The sequence below is a fragment of the Diabrotica undecimpunctata genome, chromosome 8 (genome assembly GCF_040954645.1).
Source record: "Diabrotica undecimpunctata isolate CICGRU chromosome 8, icDiaUnde3, whole genome shotgun sequence".
Classification (NCBI taxonomy): Eukaryota; Metazoa; Arthropoda; class Insecta; order Coleoptera; family Chrysomelidae; genus Diabrotica; species Diabrotica undecimpunctata.
Window position 1 is genome coordinate 112,814,577 of NC_092810.1, and position 17,757 is coordinate 112,832,333.

Sequence of the window (17,757 nt, forward strand, 5' to 3'; positions counted from 1 at the left end):
TAAAGTAAGTTACCCCAATAAATTTTGTTTCGACCGTCCAGTGGTTTACACTTGGGTAGGTAGTATAATATTTTATATTATTTTAAACTTTATTTTTAAACGAAATATTGTTTATTTGGATGAAACCTGGTATGGTACTCATGATACCGTGAAAAAAAGTTGGACGAATAATAACAAAAAGTGTTCTAATTCAGTACCGCCCAATAAAGGACAGAATTATAATTTTATACTGCGGTGTAGAAAATGGATGCATCGACGATTTATTATTAATATCTGCAAAAAAAATGACGTGAATCTAGATTATCATGAGGATATGGAGGGTGGAGGGATTTTTTGTGAATCATGGATTGAAAAATCTCTTCTTCCAGAATTATATATATATATATATATATATATATATATATATATATATATATATATATATATATATATAAACAACACAATTTATTAGGGTTGCAGTCAGAAAATTGGCCGGGATGTTAATGAAACACTCTTATGACTTTTTGTCTAGCTTTCGGAATGGTTTTGTTCCTTTTTCAAGACACTGTAATAAGAAAAAAATGTAAATATTTATAAAATATTACAATTCTTCAATGCAACTTACTAGTCGTTGAGATTATTTATAAAATAGTCGAGCGTCAATTTTAATGCTTTCAGTTATCAATATGATGGAAATGAAGTATAAAAAAAGTTCAACTCAGGAACCATAGATGTAAACGTTTAATGTTTTTTTGAAAAAAAAACAGAAGTTAGTTTTTATAAAACTCACAAAGAACGGAAGTACATAAAAATATGTAAAAGAACAGTAAACTTTATAATTTTACTAAAATACTTTTGAAATGTGGCACCCGTGGTGTGATAATAATTCTGCAGCTGAAGAGCCAGTGGAACCCTGTAATCAATTGGAATATTTTTACAAAGCCGTGTAGTAAAATGTAAGCGACATTTTCAATACCTCTCTGATGATACCATCCAAACATATGCTGAAACATGTTTATGAAGGATTGTGTTCTAAATTGTCTAAATCAGAAGCAATTGTAGAAACGTATTTATCAGAGTGTCCAAAGCAATCTGCTACAAGACTATAGGAGAAACATCTTCTAGACAGAGGAGAAAGGATTGTGCAAATTCACACAAATAAAACCGCACCTAAAGGAACCTATAATCAGAACAATATACAAAATGGATGCGGCTAATATTTTTTCAACTATTGAAAGCCTTCGAAGTGAACTGGTTCGAAAGGATATTCTCTTATCTTCAGCAACAACACTTCGATTATTTCATAAAGCCAATAATTTTAAGTACAAAACTTTAGACAAGCGCCATAATGGAAAGTACTAGAATAATTATTTCTTTAAGAAACATTTCTATCAGATAGATAACTTTATTTAGATGAGACCTAGTGTGATACTCATGACAGGACAGAGAATTATAATTTTACACTGCGGTTGAGAAAATATATGGATCGATGATGTATTATTAATATCTGCAAAAAAATATTACAACGCGTCTCTAGGTTATCATGAGGATATGGAAAGTTTAATTTTTGAATCATGGTTTGAAGAACCTCTTCTTCCGAGATTACCTAAATATAGTGTGATTATCATGGACAATGTATCATATTCAAGATTAATGAAAATTTCAAATATTACCTGAAACAAATTACAAATTCAAGAATTTTTATTTGAGAAAGATTTGTACTTTGAGGCATCATATAGTAAAAAGCAATTGTTGGAGGTTGTTTACAGTAGACAGTACCAGAAGGAATATGTTGTTGATAACTGTACTTGCAGTAATGGGCATACCGTGCTTGGTATGCCCAGTATTACAATTTACAATCGTACTTCCTCCTTACTATTGTAAATTGAACCCAATAGAGTTAATATGGACACAACTTAAAGGAAATAGAAGAAGAAGAAACGTGGCTCCTAAATGTTTGTCTACTGCTCTCCAGTTAATTAGAAGAGAAGTCACAAAAATCACAGCAACCAACTGGACAAGTGTAATCAAACATGTAATCGCAGTGGAAAATGACTATGTTAAATATTTACTAGCATTAACCAAATTAACTATAAATATAGAAGATACAACTGATACTAGTGATAACAGTGATTCTGAGTAGATTAGTAAGTTCTTCTTCTAAATCAAAGTACAGGTTAGGTTATTAGAAAATACCTGCTAGATATATAAAAAAAGATGTTCATACAAGTTTTAGACTTCTTACCCATTTTTAAATTATTGAGGTACTAAGTCTTCTCTCACACGGTGTCAAACCAAAGTTGTTAATAGAATACCCTGTATATAATTTAAAAAATGAATTCTCTACTTTTTTTATTACAATAACTAAGTTATCAGGGATAAAATGTGATCATAAGTTTTAAAACTTATGAGCAGTTGTGTTATTAAAACGTTTGTATACTTAAATACTTGTACATAAAACATTTGTTTAATTGTATGTGATAATTACTTTTATTAACAATTTTTTATAGGTATTGTTATTTTACAATAAGTTCTATTTAGCCGAGTCGATTAGTGTTATCTCTTCCTAGATATATCACAGAAGTTAACAACACCAATATTTTTTATTTAAACTTTATAGAAAATGAAACTTTTTCTTAAATAAAATTAAATAAAAATAAAAACTTTTATTTAATTAAAAATTAGATATCTACGCTACTGTTCAATAAAGTAGTGACCACTCTGACATTGTTGCCATTTTCTAGTATTTTACCCGTTCTGGTTCTAACAGTTTCCAATATATTGGAAAAAATCGATTTTTATTTTGTAACTTCAAAGGGCTGTAACTTTTATTATGTGCACATTTCTACTAAGGTAAGTTAGGTTCAATCGAACTATTTTTGGTCCCGGAATACGTTATTCAATTTATGACCTACCTTCATGTTACACCATGTATATGTAGATAGATAGAGAGAGATTTATACATATATATCTTCCAACATACCTATTTCTTAGATCTCTCAGCGGTTTCGGAGCTGTATCACTGGCTGTTATCACTTGATGAAAGCTGTAATTATTCGCTATAATATCACCGTGGGCTTTGGTATGTTGATACCAAGAGTATGCCCGTTTGGCAGGAGAAATCAATATGGTTATTAGTTTAGCATGTGGTAGTAAAGCGTGCACCCTTCTTGGTACCAATTCGCCGTCAAAGTAAGTAGCACTCTTTTCGAAGTAGTACCTTGCCGATGAATTGGCGTCAGTAGGAAAGAAATCCATGTACCTGAAAAAAAGTCCAATTTAAACGATTAATATACACAACGAGTAAATAAAGAAAATTATTTGAAGTTACGAGCGATATTAGAGCGAAAAAAATATACGGTTTTCAACCTAGAAAAACTGTTATTTTGAGCATTTTTTATTTAATTAATTTTGATTGCTACGATTGTCAAGCTCTACTTACCAATCCAAGCCCCTAAGGTAATTATGAGCATTGAAAAATTGTATCTCTTCAAAAGTTGTAGGACTAGGTAAATTACTAGCTATGGCCGGATGTAATGACAAAAACGTGTATAGCGCCGTAGTTCCAGTCTTTTGAGGACCGATTACCAAGAATTTGGGAAGGGAGTCACACGATTTGTTTCGAGACCAAATCTTCTGATGCCTTGGATCATCACAAGGATTCTAAAATGTAGTTATTATATATGACAAGGTTAAAATAATTAAAATATATTCATATAATAATATTTTATACAATCAATTATACTAAAGTTTCAGAATTCTAGGCAATACCTTCTCAGAAATGTGAATGCGATTAAAGCGATGACATCATTTCCAGTTTGTGATGATAGATACTATAGCAATTTATAATTTAATCATTGACATGCAGCAAAATTATCATAGATTAATGATCGTTTTGTATTTGTTAAGGTATCTAATAAAATGTATTTAATAACATTAATATTTATGTATCATATTCTATTTATATACAATTTTTGAAAGGGGAGTTTTATTTTTAAGTTTGCTAAAGTATTTACAAAATAACACACATAGTATATGAAATTCCATGCAAAGACTGTCAAGGACTGTATATTGGTCAAACAAGTCAGCACCTACGTTCTAGATTAAACTCACATAAATATGATAAACGGAACACGACAGCCCTCACCAAGTAATAGATAGACAGTCAATAAGAACTACAATTTTTAAAAATGACGAATTATTTCTGTGAAGAGTGTATGTGTGTTAAATGTGATATATGGATTTAATTTACGTTTTATGGTGAGTTTTTATATATAACAATTTTTGTAAACTTTGAAGCTTTTTTTGTTTTGTTTTCTGTATCGTTATTTGATTACTAAACTAACATACAATAATGGTAAACTGTCAGTTTTTAACAAATCAATCACGGCTACTCACAATAATTATTATTGGTAAACCTTTAAATATCTACCTAATTAAAACTTTTGATAGAAAAATGACAATAAATAAAAAACTGTATATTTTTAACTAATTTTAAAATGTGAAGCTTATAGCTACATCCAACTTTTTTTGGTATGTCCTACAATAACAGATATATCGGACTTTGTCACAAAAGTGGATCACCCTGTATGTATGGTATATGGGTCGAGTTTTGGCGCTTTTAAAACCAAAACTTACATAAGACAAACGCAGACAAAAGAAACACGGTTTGTATATAGATTTATAAATAAAATTGAAAACAATATTTATTTTATACGTTTAAATAATGTTTAAACTCACTGCTTTAACAAAAATACCTAATATGTTGAATTATATAGTATTTAAAGTAATACAGTGTTTATTACTTACCCCCCACACAGGATCAGCTTCTCCAGGATACAATTTAAAATAACTCTCGGCCAGCTGTAAAGGCGGCGCCGATGATAATTTAATATTGGTCCAACATTGTATGAATTTGATGACAGACTCAAAAGTATACAATCCCAATCTGTCATTTCCATAATTTGACATATGAGTCATAAAAATATTGATCTAGAAACAGTTAGAAAAGTTAAAAACAAAATTATATACATAAAATGTAATTTGTATGTTTATAAATGATTGACAGTACAGTAAAACCTCGATATAACGGACCTCTATTTAACGGACTTCGGATATAACGGACAAAAAATCCGGTCAAATGTAAAAAAAATAAAAACATACTGTTAATAGTTACTAAAAACAAACAGAACCTTTTAGGAAAAAATTAGTAGCACATATAGCAAGTCAGTAACGAAATGCTATTAGAATCTTAGATTTACAATTTTGACGAAACTGGTTTGTTATGGCGTACTTTGCCTGAAAGCGCACAAGCCTCCAAATATGAAAAATCGGATTCTGGAAGAAAAATCAGCAAGGACAGGATCTTGGCACTGCTTTGTGCTAACGCTGATGGATCGCATAGATTGATACCTTTAGTGGTTGGCAAATCTCGTAAACCTAGGGTTTTAAAAGACATAATGCATCATATGCCCCTTTCATATTATAGCTCTAAGAAGGCATGGTTCACCTCAGATATTTTCAAAAATTGGTTTTTCAAAGAAATTGTACCTTCAGTGAGAAAATTTCAAGAGGAGAAATTGGGAATACCATCAGAAGAGGTGAAATGTTTATTGCTTTTAGACAAGATAGATTTAGAAGGGTTGAAAGTTACTAATTTCTGTAGGACAATACGTAATAATGCCGGAGAACATGTAGCTGAGGAAGATGTTTTACAATATCTAGAAGTAGATGAAGGTGACCCTGGGTATAACATCATGACTGAAAGTGAAATAGCAGATGAAGTTATGAACCTTGAAGTAAAGAATAGAATGAAGTAAAGATAGCAAACAAGACGACAAAACAAGACTGTTAAAAATGAAGTTATCAGAGGTAAGATCGCATCTCGACGATCTAACAACATTTATTGATTATTAAATTAAACTGTATTTAGGGAGTTGATCATAGAAAAACAGCAAACATGGAAAGAGCAAACGAAACTTGTTCAAAACGGGATTACCGACAGCAAGCGCGTCGATATCCACAGCAACGTCACTTCACGACGAATGTCCGAAGACAATTACTTAAATAGAATTTTGTTTGTATTTTGTATTTTTTATATATATCTAATTACAGTGTAAATATATATTTAAAAAAAAGTATTTTAATTTATTTTAAGCATATTTTTATATAACGGACTTTCGGCTTTAACGGACACCCCCTCCCCCCAAGTAGTCCGTTATATCGAGGTTTTACTGTATTAGCTTAATGAGTTTCTTATAGACGAATTTATAACAAATGTGAAGAAAGAACAGGAGACACATAATTTGGTTGCAAAAATAACTTAGCAACAAAGGAGGCACTTTTTTAAATGAAGTTGTTGGTGCATAAATGCTGTGACCAAAGAAGATATATTTTTTTTGGCTTCACATATTACCCAAAGGCCTTTCAACGCCAGACATGAACAATTTTGATACAGACGTTAAACGAAATTTGACTCGATGACAAAGATATGAGATTGATTCAGCAGCTACGTTGACCTCAAAATTTCCAACGGCCTGTACACAGAAGAAGTAGAGATAACGAAAGCCGTAAGGCAGGGTTGCATTCTCTCCCCACTACTGTACAACATTTATGTAGAAAAGATATTTCAGCTTGCACAACACAACCAAAAACGCATCAAAATTAATGGTCTTAATAACCTAAGATATGCTGACGATGCGGCCATAATAGCGAACAATATAGAGGAGTTGCAAGATTTAGTGAATATCATAAATGGAATGCAATAGGAGTACGGGCTTAATATCAACATAGCAAAAACCAAATATATGATAATCAGTAGACAACCCCATATGGAAGCTCAGTTGGATATAAATAATAGAGCTATTGAACGGGTTGAAAAATTTAAATACTTTGGAGCTACATTAAACAGCACGTAGGACTGTGACTTGGAAGAGAAGATAACAGTAGGGATGACTAGAAACGCCTTCGTTTCTATTTGATAACTAGCGAATTTGATAAATACCTCCTTCGCCTTAAAGTTCCTTTAGAATCCCGGTTATTGAAATGCTACATATTATGGCCTATCTTGATGTACGGAAGTGAGACCTGGTAACTTAAAGTGAGATCTCAAAATATTGTGGATGCTTTCGGAATGTGATGTCTCAGAATGCTGCTTAGAATTCCTTGGGTGCACCATGTAACAAATGACGAGGTTCGAAGAAGAGCTAATGTCCAAACTTTTAATGCTGAACCGAATTTTTTAAACTCTCACACTGAACGACAAGCATAAAACGAAAGTTTCGGAAATATTTATTATCACAGACATAATTCTGAATGACCAACTTAAGATAAACAGTTCCCCCCTCCTCAACTTATTAAGTTAAATACTATAAAGTACCAAATACCAAAAATAGATCACTTGAGATAGGCACTGTGGCCGAAACAGCTGTAGTGATAATAATTTAAAATAAATTTTGTGGAAGTGTTGAAAACAAAAGTTTTCAGTGTTTTATTGTTAGATAAAATGAATTTTCCTCAAGTAACGGTCCAATCCATCACTGTTTTAAAATAATTATTTTGATCCTAAAATTGTATTCGTGATATCGTTTTTAAGATATCGTGATATTCAACTTGCACACTCATATTCTTTTATCATTGTACTAGAGTTTTGTACTTACCGGATTGTACACAATAGTCTGAAACAATTCTCCACCCTGTATAGATTCATCTAATTTTTCTCTACCTCCTGGATATCTATCTATGAACATGGTATGAGTGAACAATCCGCACGTTTGTCTCGGTAGCACCATTATGTTTCTATGAATGAAACCTCTTCTTAATCTAGCCGGTCTTAAATGGGGATACTCTTCCGTAGACGTTACTCGAATGTTCCAAACTTTTTTCCACGCCGTGTATAAAATTTCATGCACTGGGTATACACCAGAATGGTGAGGTGAAACTGAGTAACCCGAATCAACTGGTATGCCTAAAAAATTGAGAATTTTATAAATTTGTTATTGAAAAATCATGTTTGTTGATTTCAAATAATGATGAATATACAGGAGTAAAGTGGAAGCTCATCGATCAATATTATTTTCAATTTTTCTAGTCAATCTACTGGTTCCATGTTTTGTACAATATGTTACATATATACAGCGACATATATATATATATATATATATATATATATATATATATATATATATATATATATATATATATATATATATATATATATATATATTGTTATGGATCAGTTTATCGATCAGAAATAGAATAAAGAGTTTTTTTATTATTTTAATATACCGCGGGCATATAAGTTAAAATACAACCCTGTACTTATTTGTAATAGTTAGAATAAGAGAAAACATTGTTCCGTGAAAGACTGAGTGAATAGTGAAAGGACAATGGAACCCGTATAATTATAGATTTAGGAATAAACTTGTAATTGTATTTTGCGGTGGGCATTTTTCGAAAGTAAATAAGAATTAGATTTAGATATGAGATAACAAGAATTTGGAAACTTATTTCTGTTGAAAAAGGCAAAATTGTTAATGGTTTCTGAAAAGTATTTTGAGTGAAAGTAGTTTATTTGTTTTAAATATCATGTTGGAAATTTTCTAAATCGAAAATAAGTGGGAAAGATGAATGCTTATGATTGGTTAAAAAGGAATGGTGGGAATGAGAGAGTTGAGAAGGTTGTCCGGGAGAGATTGAAAGAATTATTATGTTACCGGCAGACCAGAAGAGAAGACGTGTTTTCGTGTAGTCAATCTGAGTACCAGTGTTTTCGTTTGTTAGTGAAAAAGGTGGAAGCTGAGAGCAGATCAAAATCGAGAAGATTAATACCTCTTTTGAGTCTGCATAGTCCACGAGATATAATTGAGAAAGAAAGGAGAATTTGTGAATAAAGAGTACCGGTCAAAAGAGGCTTGGGCTTGTGTTTTCGGAGGAGTAGTTTGCTGGTATGCGGTTTGGATCGATGCTGAGAACGGGAAAGATTTGATGGTAGCCGGACATAATCAATCAAGGAAGGAACTGTGGTTTGATCGAGAGGAGACATCATTGGTGTAAAAAAATAAAGGTCAGTCAAATAATTTGAATAAAAGAAAATTTTAAGATATTCCAAAGATAAAATCAAATATAAGCATACGGACTAAGATTCCAAGTTTCAAAGAGTTATTTTTTTTTATGAATAAATTATATTTTTATATGGTCATTTTTTTTAGTAGATATTATTATAAAACAGATCAATAGATAGTTTGTAATTAAAATTAAATTTAGAGTATAGGAGTTTGTTGGGAAAGATAATTGCCCACAAAAGTTATTTATTAATATTCATCGTATTGCTTATTGAAAATAAATAATAATTTGTGTGCATATTTATGTTGTTTTAATGTTAGTTCCGTTTCCTGTTCTATCCCGATTATGAGCAACTAGGAGATACTGAACCCACTAGAAGAGATATATAAAGTAAACTGATTAAAGTAAAATTAAAAAGGCACCCTGAGAATTTTTAATAGTAATTGATTTGTATGACTCTGCATAAATTAGTGAATTAATTAATTAAATAATTGGATCTGGTTCTCTCGATATCTGTTTTCGTTCCATTGCCGATTTCTTTGTTCATAGTTTACTCTTCCGTTGTCTCTACTTTCGTTTTCCCTCCTCGGGACAAATTCTCTTCTTGTGTACTCTCTCCTAAAGTTTTGTCCTCTATCTCTATAGTCTTGATTTTCTCGTTGTCTATAATTTTCTTGCGTTCTCCTCATTTTTCTTTCTCTTAATTTTGCTTCTCGTATTTGTAAGAATTGACATAAACTGTCAATATCTTTGTAGTTTTGTAGAGTTATGTGATCTTCTAAGGTATCTTCAAAATGTCTGGCTATTAGTTCCACTAGCTGTTCGGACGAATAGTTGTAATGTAAGTGTCTTGCATTGTTGTATAGTTGTAGGGCATATGTTTTTTCTGATATACCTATACTATCCTGGTATCTCCCATTTTGTAATTCCTTGTTTATCTCTATCTGTTGTATTTTCCCCCAGAAATAATTTAGAAATTTTTGTTCAAATGTTTGCCAATTTTGCAATTCTTCTTCTTTGCTATCAAACCATAAACTTGCCTCATCTTTAAGACGGTTCCTTATCGTTTCCTTTGCTGTTTCGAAATTACCGATATGTGGCACTTTCTTTTTTAAATTGTTGATGAAAATTACTGGGTGTAATTTTTTTACGTCCCCGCCAAACTGTATTTTTATGTCACCCGGACTTTGGATGAGTACTTCTCTCCTGTCTCCCATCCCTCGTTGTTTTCTGATATCCTCAATTTGTTTTTCTATTTCTTTCTTGTCTTCTTTCATTACATTTTCAAATTTGCTTTCTAATTCCTCCAAATTAACTTTAATTCTCATTTCTTGTTCTTTCATATCATTTTTCATCATTGTCACACATCCTTTTCATAATCAAATTTTTTGATTATAAATAAATTGTTGGAAGTGCATTCTCATGATCTTTCTAGTTCTTTACACTATAAAATAAACCTTAATGTTTTTTACTTAAGTTTTTATAATAACTTTTTTATACACATGTTCTTTTGCTGTGCTAATTTTGTTAAATTGCAAACTATACCTAGTTTCAATTAATTGTTTTATACAACTTTAACTCTAAATGTCCAGTTTCGTAAGCTTTTTCATATTTTTAACATCATTGACTGCTACATGTCTTTGTAAGGTAACACACTTTTTTTAACTTCTCTATGGATGTTTGGTTTCATATTGTTCTTTTTAGATGAACTGATGATGCTTTCTGAGCAGAAAGCGAAACGTCTTCAATAAATAGATGAAGTAGCCACCTTCTTTGTCTTTTATTTCTCCACTTTGACCGAAAAATCCACCACTCTTCGAGTGTACCTTAGTATATATATATATATATATATATATATATATATGTACATATAAATAAGATAATCGACTTATAAATAATAAATTTTGTTTAGTATATTAATGTCTTTAAGGAATTTAATCAAATGTTCAATTTTACAACTTTCTCCTAAGATTTCACTTGTTGATCTGATGATGTGGTTGGTCTGTCTCTGCAGCTGTTATCTTGGTTACTCTACAAGAACGTTGAGTGTCTGATGAAGCAGGTATATGCTGAAATCATTCATAACCACTCTATTGCTACCGATTCGAGCACGGGAAGTTTAACGAATTTGTCCTGCTAGGCCATATATTTGGCCATTTAATTCAACAAAGCGATAGCAGCTTTTGCTAAAAGGTTTAATCTTTTACACACACACACACATTGAGTGGTCTTGGAGGTTTTTTACCACATTAAAATTGTTGCATTCATAAGATACTTTATAGATCAATAAAATACCTTGTGAATGCAACAATCAATTTTTATGTGGGAGATACCAATAAGGGTAAGAATAAATGAGCATGAGTCATACAGCAAAAAACGGAGACCTTGACAGATCTTAGATATGCAAACATACCTTGGACAATGGACACAGAGTACAATGGAAAGATGCATCAATAGACATGAAAGAAACATAAATTGCGGCTTAATCCCATATTTCAGTTTTAGAACCTCTTTATATTTCCAATTGTCCATGTATTTGTTTTATTTTCATCCCACTTTTCCAGGCTTTTCTTATCTCTTCCCATTAGTCCCGTATGTTTTGCGTATGCTAGTATTTGTTTTAAATACTGTGTTACATCTCGTTTGATACCACAGGTCTTGACTTTTCCTTCTACCGATATGAAGAAGAGGGCGGTTGACAAGGAGTCGCCTTGCTAACCAGCCTCTTATGCCATATCCATTTTTACTTGTTGTCAACTTATCTTTTCTACTGATTGTTTTTGTATTGTCTTCTGCAACGATTTTTGCTTGAGATTCCATTGTCATTTTTGTTACTCTGATAACCATTGCAGGAATGTTTTGGTTTTAATTTACGTTTACAGTTTAGTTCCCAATCTTCAGTCTTCAGTTCTATATACAGATAACGACACTGTTTTGTTGACCATAGGAATTAAGATTTATTGCAATCCCATCTCTAGAGTATATTTATTATAATGCTCTAAAACTAATTTTTTGGTTATTTTTTAGCCTTAATAGCAATATAAAAAAATAAGTAAGTAAATAAGTAATATGCTTTATTGTCACTGAAAATTGTACAAATTTTATGGATAAAGCTTATAACAATAAGACAAGAAAGAAGCAAAAAATCAGAATAAGAATCGTTTGTACTTTTAAATAAAAAAAAAACAATAAAATTCTTTCAAACTTAAACATAAAAAATACTACCTAATTAAGAACCTACAAACTTCGTTAATGTACCTAACAAAAAATAAAAATAAGGAAAGCAGATTAATGAATTAAGGGATTAAATATTCCACCTCCTTGTGCTAAACAGTAACCAAATCTGTCATATAGATTTCTCCTCATATTTTGGAGTAGGGCTGGTGAAATGCTTGCAGAGAAATGAAGTATTTTTGCCCTTAATTCTACTAGGTTTGTGGCCCTTTCAAACTGATGCCTATAAATGTTTTCTTTGAGAAAACCCCAAAAAAAGAAATCGTTAGGCGCTAAGTCACAGGATCTAGCGGGCCATTTAATTGTACCACGTGTACTTATCAGTTTATCAGGAAACGTTTGATTGAGGAAGTCAATAGTTGCTCTAGAGTTGTGAGCCGAACACCCATCCTGTTGGAAATAAACCTCATGAAAATTAACGGGAAGGCGTCGAACTGCCGGAATGATCTCATTCTGTAAAAGTTGTAAATATTTGGGCCAGTTTAGGTTTCCATCGATAAAAAATGGACCGACAATATGGTCGCCTAACATCCCAGTCCAAACATTTAACATTTGCGGATTCTGCGTTCGCACTGCACCACTGAAGTGCTTATTTTTCCGAGAATAATACCTTGCAACGGATGGATTGTGTTTTTTATGTAATGAAAATAAAGATTCGTCAGAAAATAAAATATTTTTTAAAAAGTGTATATTTCCATTCTGTTTATCTAACATAAATTCACAAAACTCCATCCGCCTAAAGTTAATTTCCGTAAACAGTTCTTGTGTTGGTTGTATCTTAAAACAGTGATACCCATTCCTTTTGAGAACTCGGTGGACAGTTCGAGAATTGTTCACTAGCTTCCACAAAAGCACACATATCAATATCCCTGTTTTGACGCTCCTCATCGACATGTCTAACACGAGGTTCATTACCTTCATGACACTTTTTACAACTGTTTACACATCCCGAAGTTTGAAAATTTTTAATGGCATTTTTAACTGTTGTAACACTTGGTGAGGGTCTATTTTTGAAGACAACAATAAATAAATCAATTACCTCGAGTATCGAATGACCCTGAAATTACCATGTTACAAGTTGCAGTTTTTCTTGGACGGTATACAACTTAATAGGCATTTTATTAATGGCAGCTATGTACGCCGTTGCTCCCGCTTGGCGGCGCTAGTGTAGTTGGGGGTCAACGTTATGACAGTTCGTGAAGTTTGTATATGGTGTTATTGTTTACGATTTAATAAATAATAAATTATGACAGAAAATACGGATCTTGAACTGTTTGTGCGTTAAAAAACGAATTACGGAGAAGGAATGCCAAAGTTACTGGAAAAAAGGAAGCCATTTTCGAAAGGTAAACTATATTAATCACCTTCTTAATGTTTTATTTCTATAGCTCAGACCAAACTAAAAATATTTATGTTCATCTGAGTTTTATAGTGAAGTATTTGTACTTGGGTTTGAGCTAATACAGTCATGTAACGTAACAGTAATGACTTCTTTTGTATGTTAGTATATTAAATTAATTTAATATAAAAACATACAACAGACGTCTTTACTTCATTTTAATATGTTATACCTATGGCATACTGCCAACTACAGGGTTTTCCCTGTTAAATTCTTAGTAAATATGGCTGCAACTAAATATTCCAGAAGAAAGAAAACAGTATTCCAGGTATTTTAACAAATAAACAACTTACGATTTTTTACAGTCGAATCGGGGGGCAATACGTAATCTGTTTCAACAAAATATTTATTACAGATACGTGCATTTATTATGCACGTATTTATGATTTATTATTATGATTTATTCATCAGAATATCTTTGGGAGACCTGTGTCTTGATGTTCTCGATGAGCACAAAGGCACAACACAACATTGAGGCATTTTATTTTCTCAAATTAAATTCACACAACCAAATAAACGCAATATTTACTTACAAGTAAATTGATTTGAAGAGTTGACGTGACCTCCAACTACACAAGCGCCACCTACGTTGAGCTTTTCAGATTAGCTGCCATTAATTGTTTATTCTTTCAGAACTTCGTTTGAAATTTTTAATGTCAATGTGACAATTACGACAATTCGTACCTACTGTGAAATGAATATAGAGGTGGAAACGTGTAACATGTCACAGCGATTGTCATTCTGTTGTATGGTCAATAAAACAATGTCGTGATCTGTATATGTAGTTCTCTGAATCCTTGTTGTTAATTTCCAATTCTGTTCTCTTTGTAGGGAGATATCTTAGGGTCTTATATTTCGTATTCAATAATGTTATTCTAATATAATTATAGCAGTTTGTTGGTTCGGCTTTGAAGTATACTACCTGCAATATATACTTTATTTCTAGGATATATAAAAGGAAGAAGGGCTCTTCTTTGTCTTGAACCATTGGTTAAACTGACTTATTACAGTGGATAAACAAATAGAAGGTTAAAAGAGAGAAAAAGTTATTCAAAATAAAAAATGCGTACAAATCATAATCTAAAGACGGGTACACATATGCGAGCAGAACTGTTCGCGAACCGTTTGTGAACGCTATATTCGTTAATTTGTACGACGGGACGAACTATTGCTTGCGAGCTGTTCGTTCGTTGCTCGTCAGGAACCACGGCCTGTTGGTTTTTGGGACGAACACAAAGAATGTTCGCAGTTAAATTTGGAAGGTGTTCGAGACTATAAATTGTTTCTGCTAAGTGTGCGATGAGATCATTCGGTTAAACAAAATTGCTGAACGAGCGCGGCTTATTCAAAAGTAACGAGAGAAATTAATAATAGATAATGTAAACAAAATACCGAAATGTTTAGAATAACGAAGTAAATTAATTCTCGGTTTGTTATTAGATACTTAGGGTATTGGATAGTCTGAACATAAACATATTTTCAACGAACTCTTCGCGAACAGCTCACGAGCAGTTCGCAAACAGTTCGGCTCGCATATGTGTGTACCCACCTTAATGTTAGAACAATTAGATACATCAGCAACCTTCAAAACTAGAAAGAAAATTTATATTTAATGAGACATACTTTGGCCTATTAAAGTATATTTGACTTACCAACAGATATACATATTACAGATTACATTACTTAAAAAGGTAATAAAAGTGGCATATTGATATTTAAAACCAGTCTTACCAGTCATTGTAATTTTAATATATTATAGTTAGCAATTAAACAAAATTCACTGGAACAAAATAATACATTACCTTTTTCTTTTGCAAAATTTTTATTCAAAAGCATATCCTCCATTAGTAGAGTGAGATTGTCATAAAGATGAGGTTGTTGATGATTCCACATATGAGAAAACCACATAAACTTATCTACATTTTCCAGTATAAGATCATCACCTTTATCTTCTTCGCTGTTACCATGATGAAAGTATTTTCCGGAAAATCCTGAAACGATGAGGATTAAAATTAAAACAAGTAAATACATTTATCAAATAAAATAAAAAGCATGATCTTACCTAAATTAAATTTAAACCCCTGAACCATATTGGCTAGTCTTTCCTGGGTATCCACAAGAGCCATCACATCGTCTGGTCTTATCCGAGTACCGATCTCTCCAACAAATATGTCATCGATATCCACAAGAAATTTTCTATCTAATGATAGACTTAACTGGCCGTGACTGAGGTAACTTAAGCTGTCCAGAAATAGCAATCGGTGCAACCAGAATTTCAGTCCAGAGCCGAATATCACTCTTTGGATGTTGTCATAGAGCCCGTGGTCTTGGATAACCGTAGGAAGAGGAATTTTTGAACCGTCTAAGAAAACAATAAAGTTAAATAAAGTAAAATCTGACGGAAAGGTAAAAGCATTAGTAATTGGGGATATTACAGACCCATATATCAAAAAACTTACTACTGTCGTTTAGTTGAAAATGATCGCTCCTCGTTGCCCATTCTAAGGGCTCGTAGGTGGAATGGTTTGCCTGGAATACGGTCCAGTCATTTCCTGGTAATTCCCCCCAAACGGTTTCTCCAGCTCTTGTTAATCTCAATATTTGTGAAGCTGCATTCAAAGCTGCATCCTACAAAAAAAATTGTAATCTACTGAATAGGTAATAATTTGAAGAAAAATAATAATACAAAAGTTATTCAAAAACTACCTAAAATGCTAATGCTAAATAACATGCTTTTTGAGAACTGAAAAAATATCTACAATGAGTTCAGAACAGAATTCTCTGTTCTTAATAAAGGCAGACTACGTTTCAATAATAAAACTAACGCTCCACAAACTAACAAAACGAATTACAAAAAAAAAAGTGTTCGGTTCTGCATCGATAACTATAATGTTGTATTCAATGTGGGCTCCGAATATTTTTAACATTAATAAAATTTAATGTAAGTTATAAATTGTGAATCTTAGTGATATATTGAAATAAACTGTAAGTGTACAAACTCTTTACATAATATCCAGTTAAATTAGCATTAAAGTCAGCAAATTGCAATTATTTGTTATTGTTGTCAATAAAAAAATCCAGTTTTACCAGCAAATAACCGCTTTTAGTAAAGACCGATATACCTGTTTTAGCAGGTGTACAGGATCGGACTTACTTTTCACAAACGTTTATCGAAATGAATTCAAACATGGAATCACACAACAGTTCTACAATACAAGACCATCAAAATCAAATAAACACATCACAGTCATACTCTTCGGCAGCGTCGAGAGTGCAATTTTCTTTAAAGTACCAAGCAATTATCTTCAAGAGAGAGAGAGAGAGTTAGAAAACATCAAACTTCAAGACTACCTTCTCCCACTTGGAAATATAATTCAACTGAAAAATATAATCTTCTCTTCTAGATTATCTAATAATCGCATATGCATGTATTTATCCAATAAACAAATAGTGGACGATTTTATGAATAATCATGGTCAAATAGAAATACAAGGTGAAATTGTCAGAGCAAGAAGGTTAGTTACACCAGCGGAACGACTTGTGCTCTCCGGCGTATGTCCTTCAATACCGCACGACTTACTAATCAATGAGTTACAAAAAATCGGCATAGTTCCTGTCTCCCCCATGACCTTCCTCAAAATAAGTGCTTCTATGCCTGAGTACAATCACATCCTTAGTTTTCGAAGACAAATCTATATCAGTCCTCACAATCTAACACTACCAGAGTCATTTACTCTTGTTTTTGACAACACGACATATAGAATATTCATTTCTCAAGACAGTTTAATTTGCTTTAGATGCAAGAAGCCAGGACACATCGCTTCACAGTGCTCCGAACCACTAGCACAACTAAACCCCAACCAAAACAATGAAGCATCGGTATCCAGTGCAACAAATATATCCTTGCAAGCATCCAATGACACAAACCCTTCTCAGTGTGAACAAATGTCTATTTCTAATATCCCGGAGATACCGAACAAAGTAGATGCATCAAATAAGGACAGTCACATAATTAATCAACCAAAAAGAAACTTTGGTGAAATTATTTCACAAGAAGCAGATCCATCTTCAAAAGAATGTAA

The 17,757-nt window shown here is 32.2% G+C and overlaps 1 protein-coding gene across 1 annotated transcript in view; it reads right to left on the reverse strand.

Moving 5' to 3' along the window:
* The window catches only part of sfl (N-deacetylase and N-sulfotransferase sfl), a 127,551-nt gene that overhangs the window by 24,222 nt on the left and 85,572 nt on the right, over positions 1-17,757 (reverse strand). The window contains exons 5-11 of the mRNA XM_072540766.1: positions 16,135-16,303; positions 15,738-16,037; positions 15,478-15,666; positions 7,638-7,945; positions 4,789-4,971; positions 3,422-3,642; positions 2,963-3,241 (exon numbers count right to left, since the gene is read on the reverse strand). Of these exons, the coding sequence (XP_072396867.1) occupies positions 2,963-3,241; positions 3,422-3,642; positions 4,789-4,971; positions 7,638-7,945; positions 15,478-15,666; positions 15,738-16,037; positions 16,135-16,303 (1,649 nt within the window). The remainder of the gene's footprint in view (positions 1-2,962; positions 3,242-3,421; positions 3,643-4,788; positions 4,972-7,637; positions 7,946-15,477; positions 15,667-15,737; positions 16,038-16,134; positions 16,304-17,757) is intronic.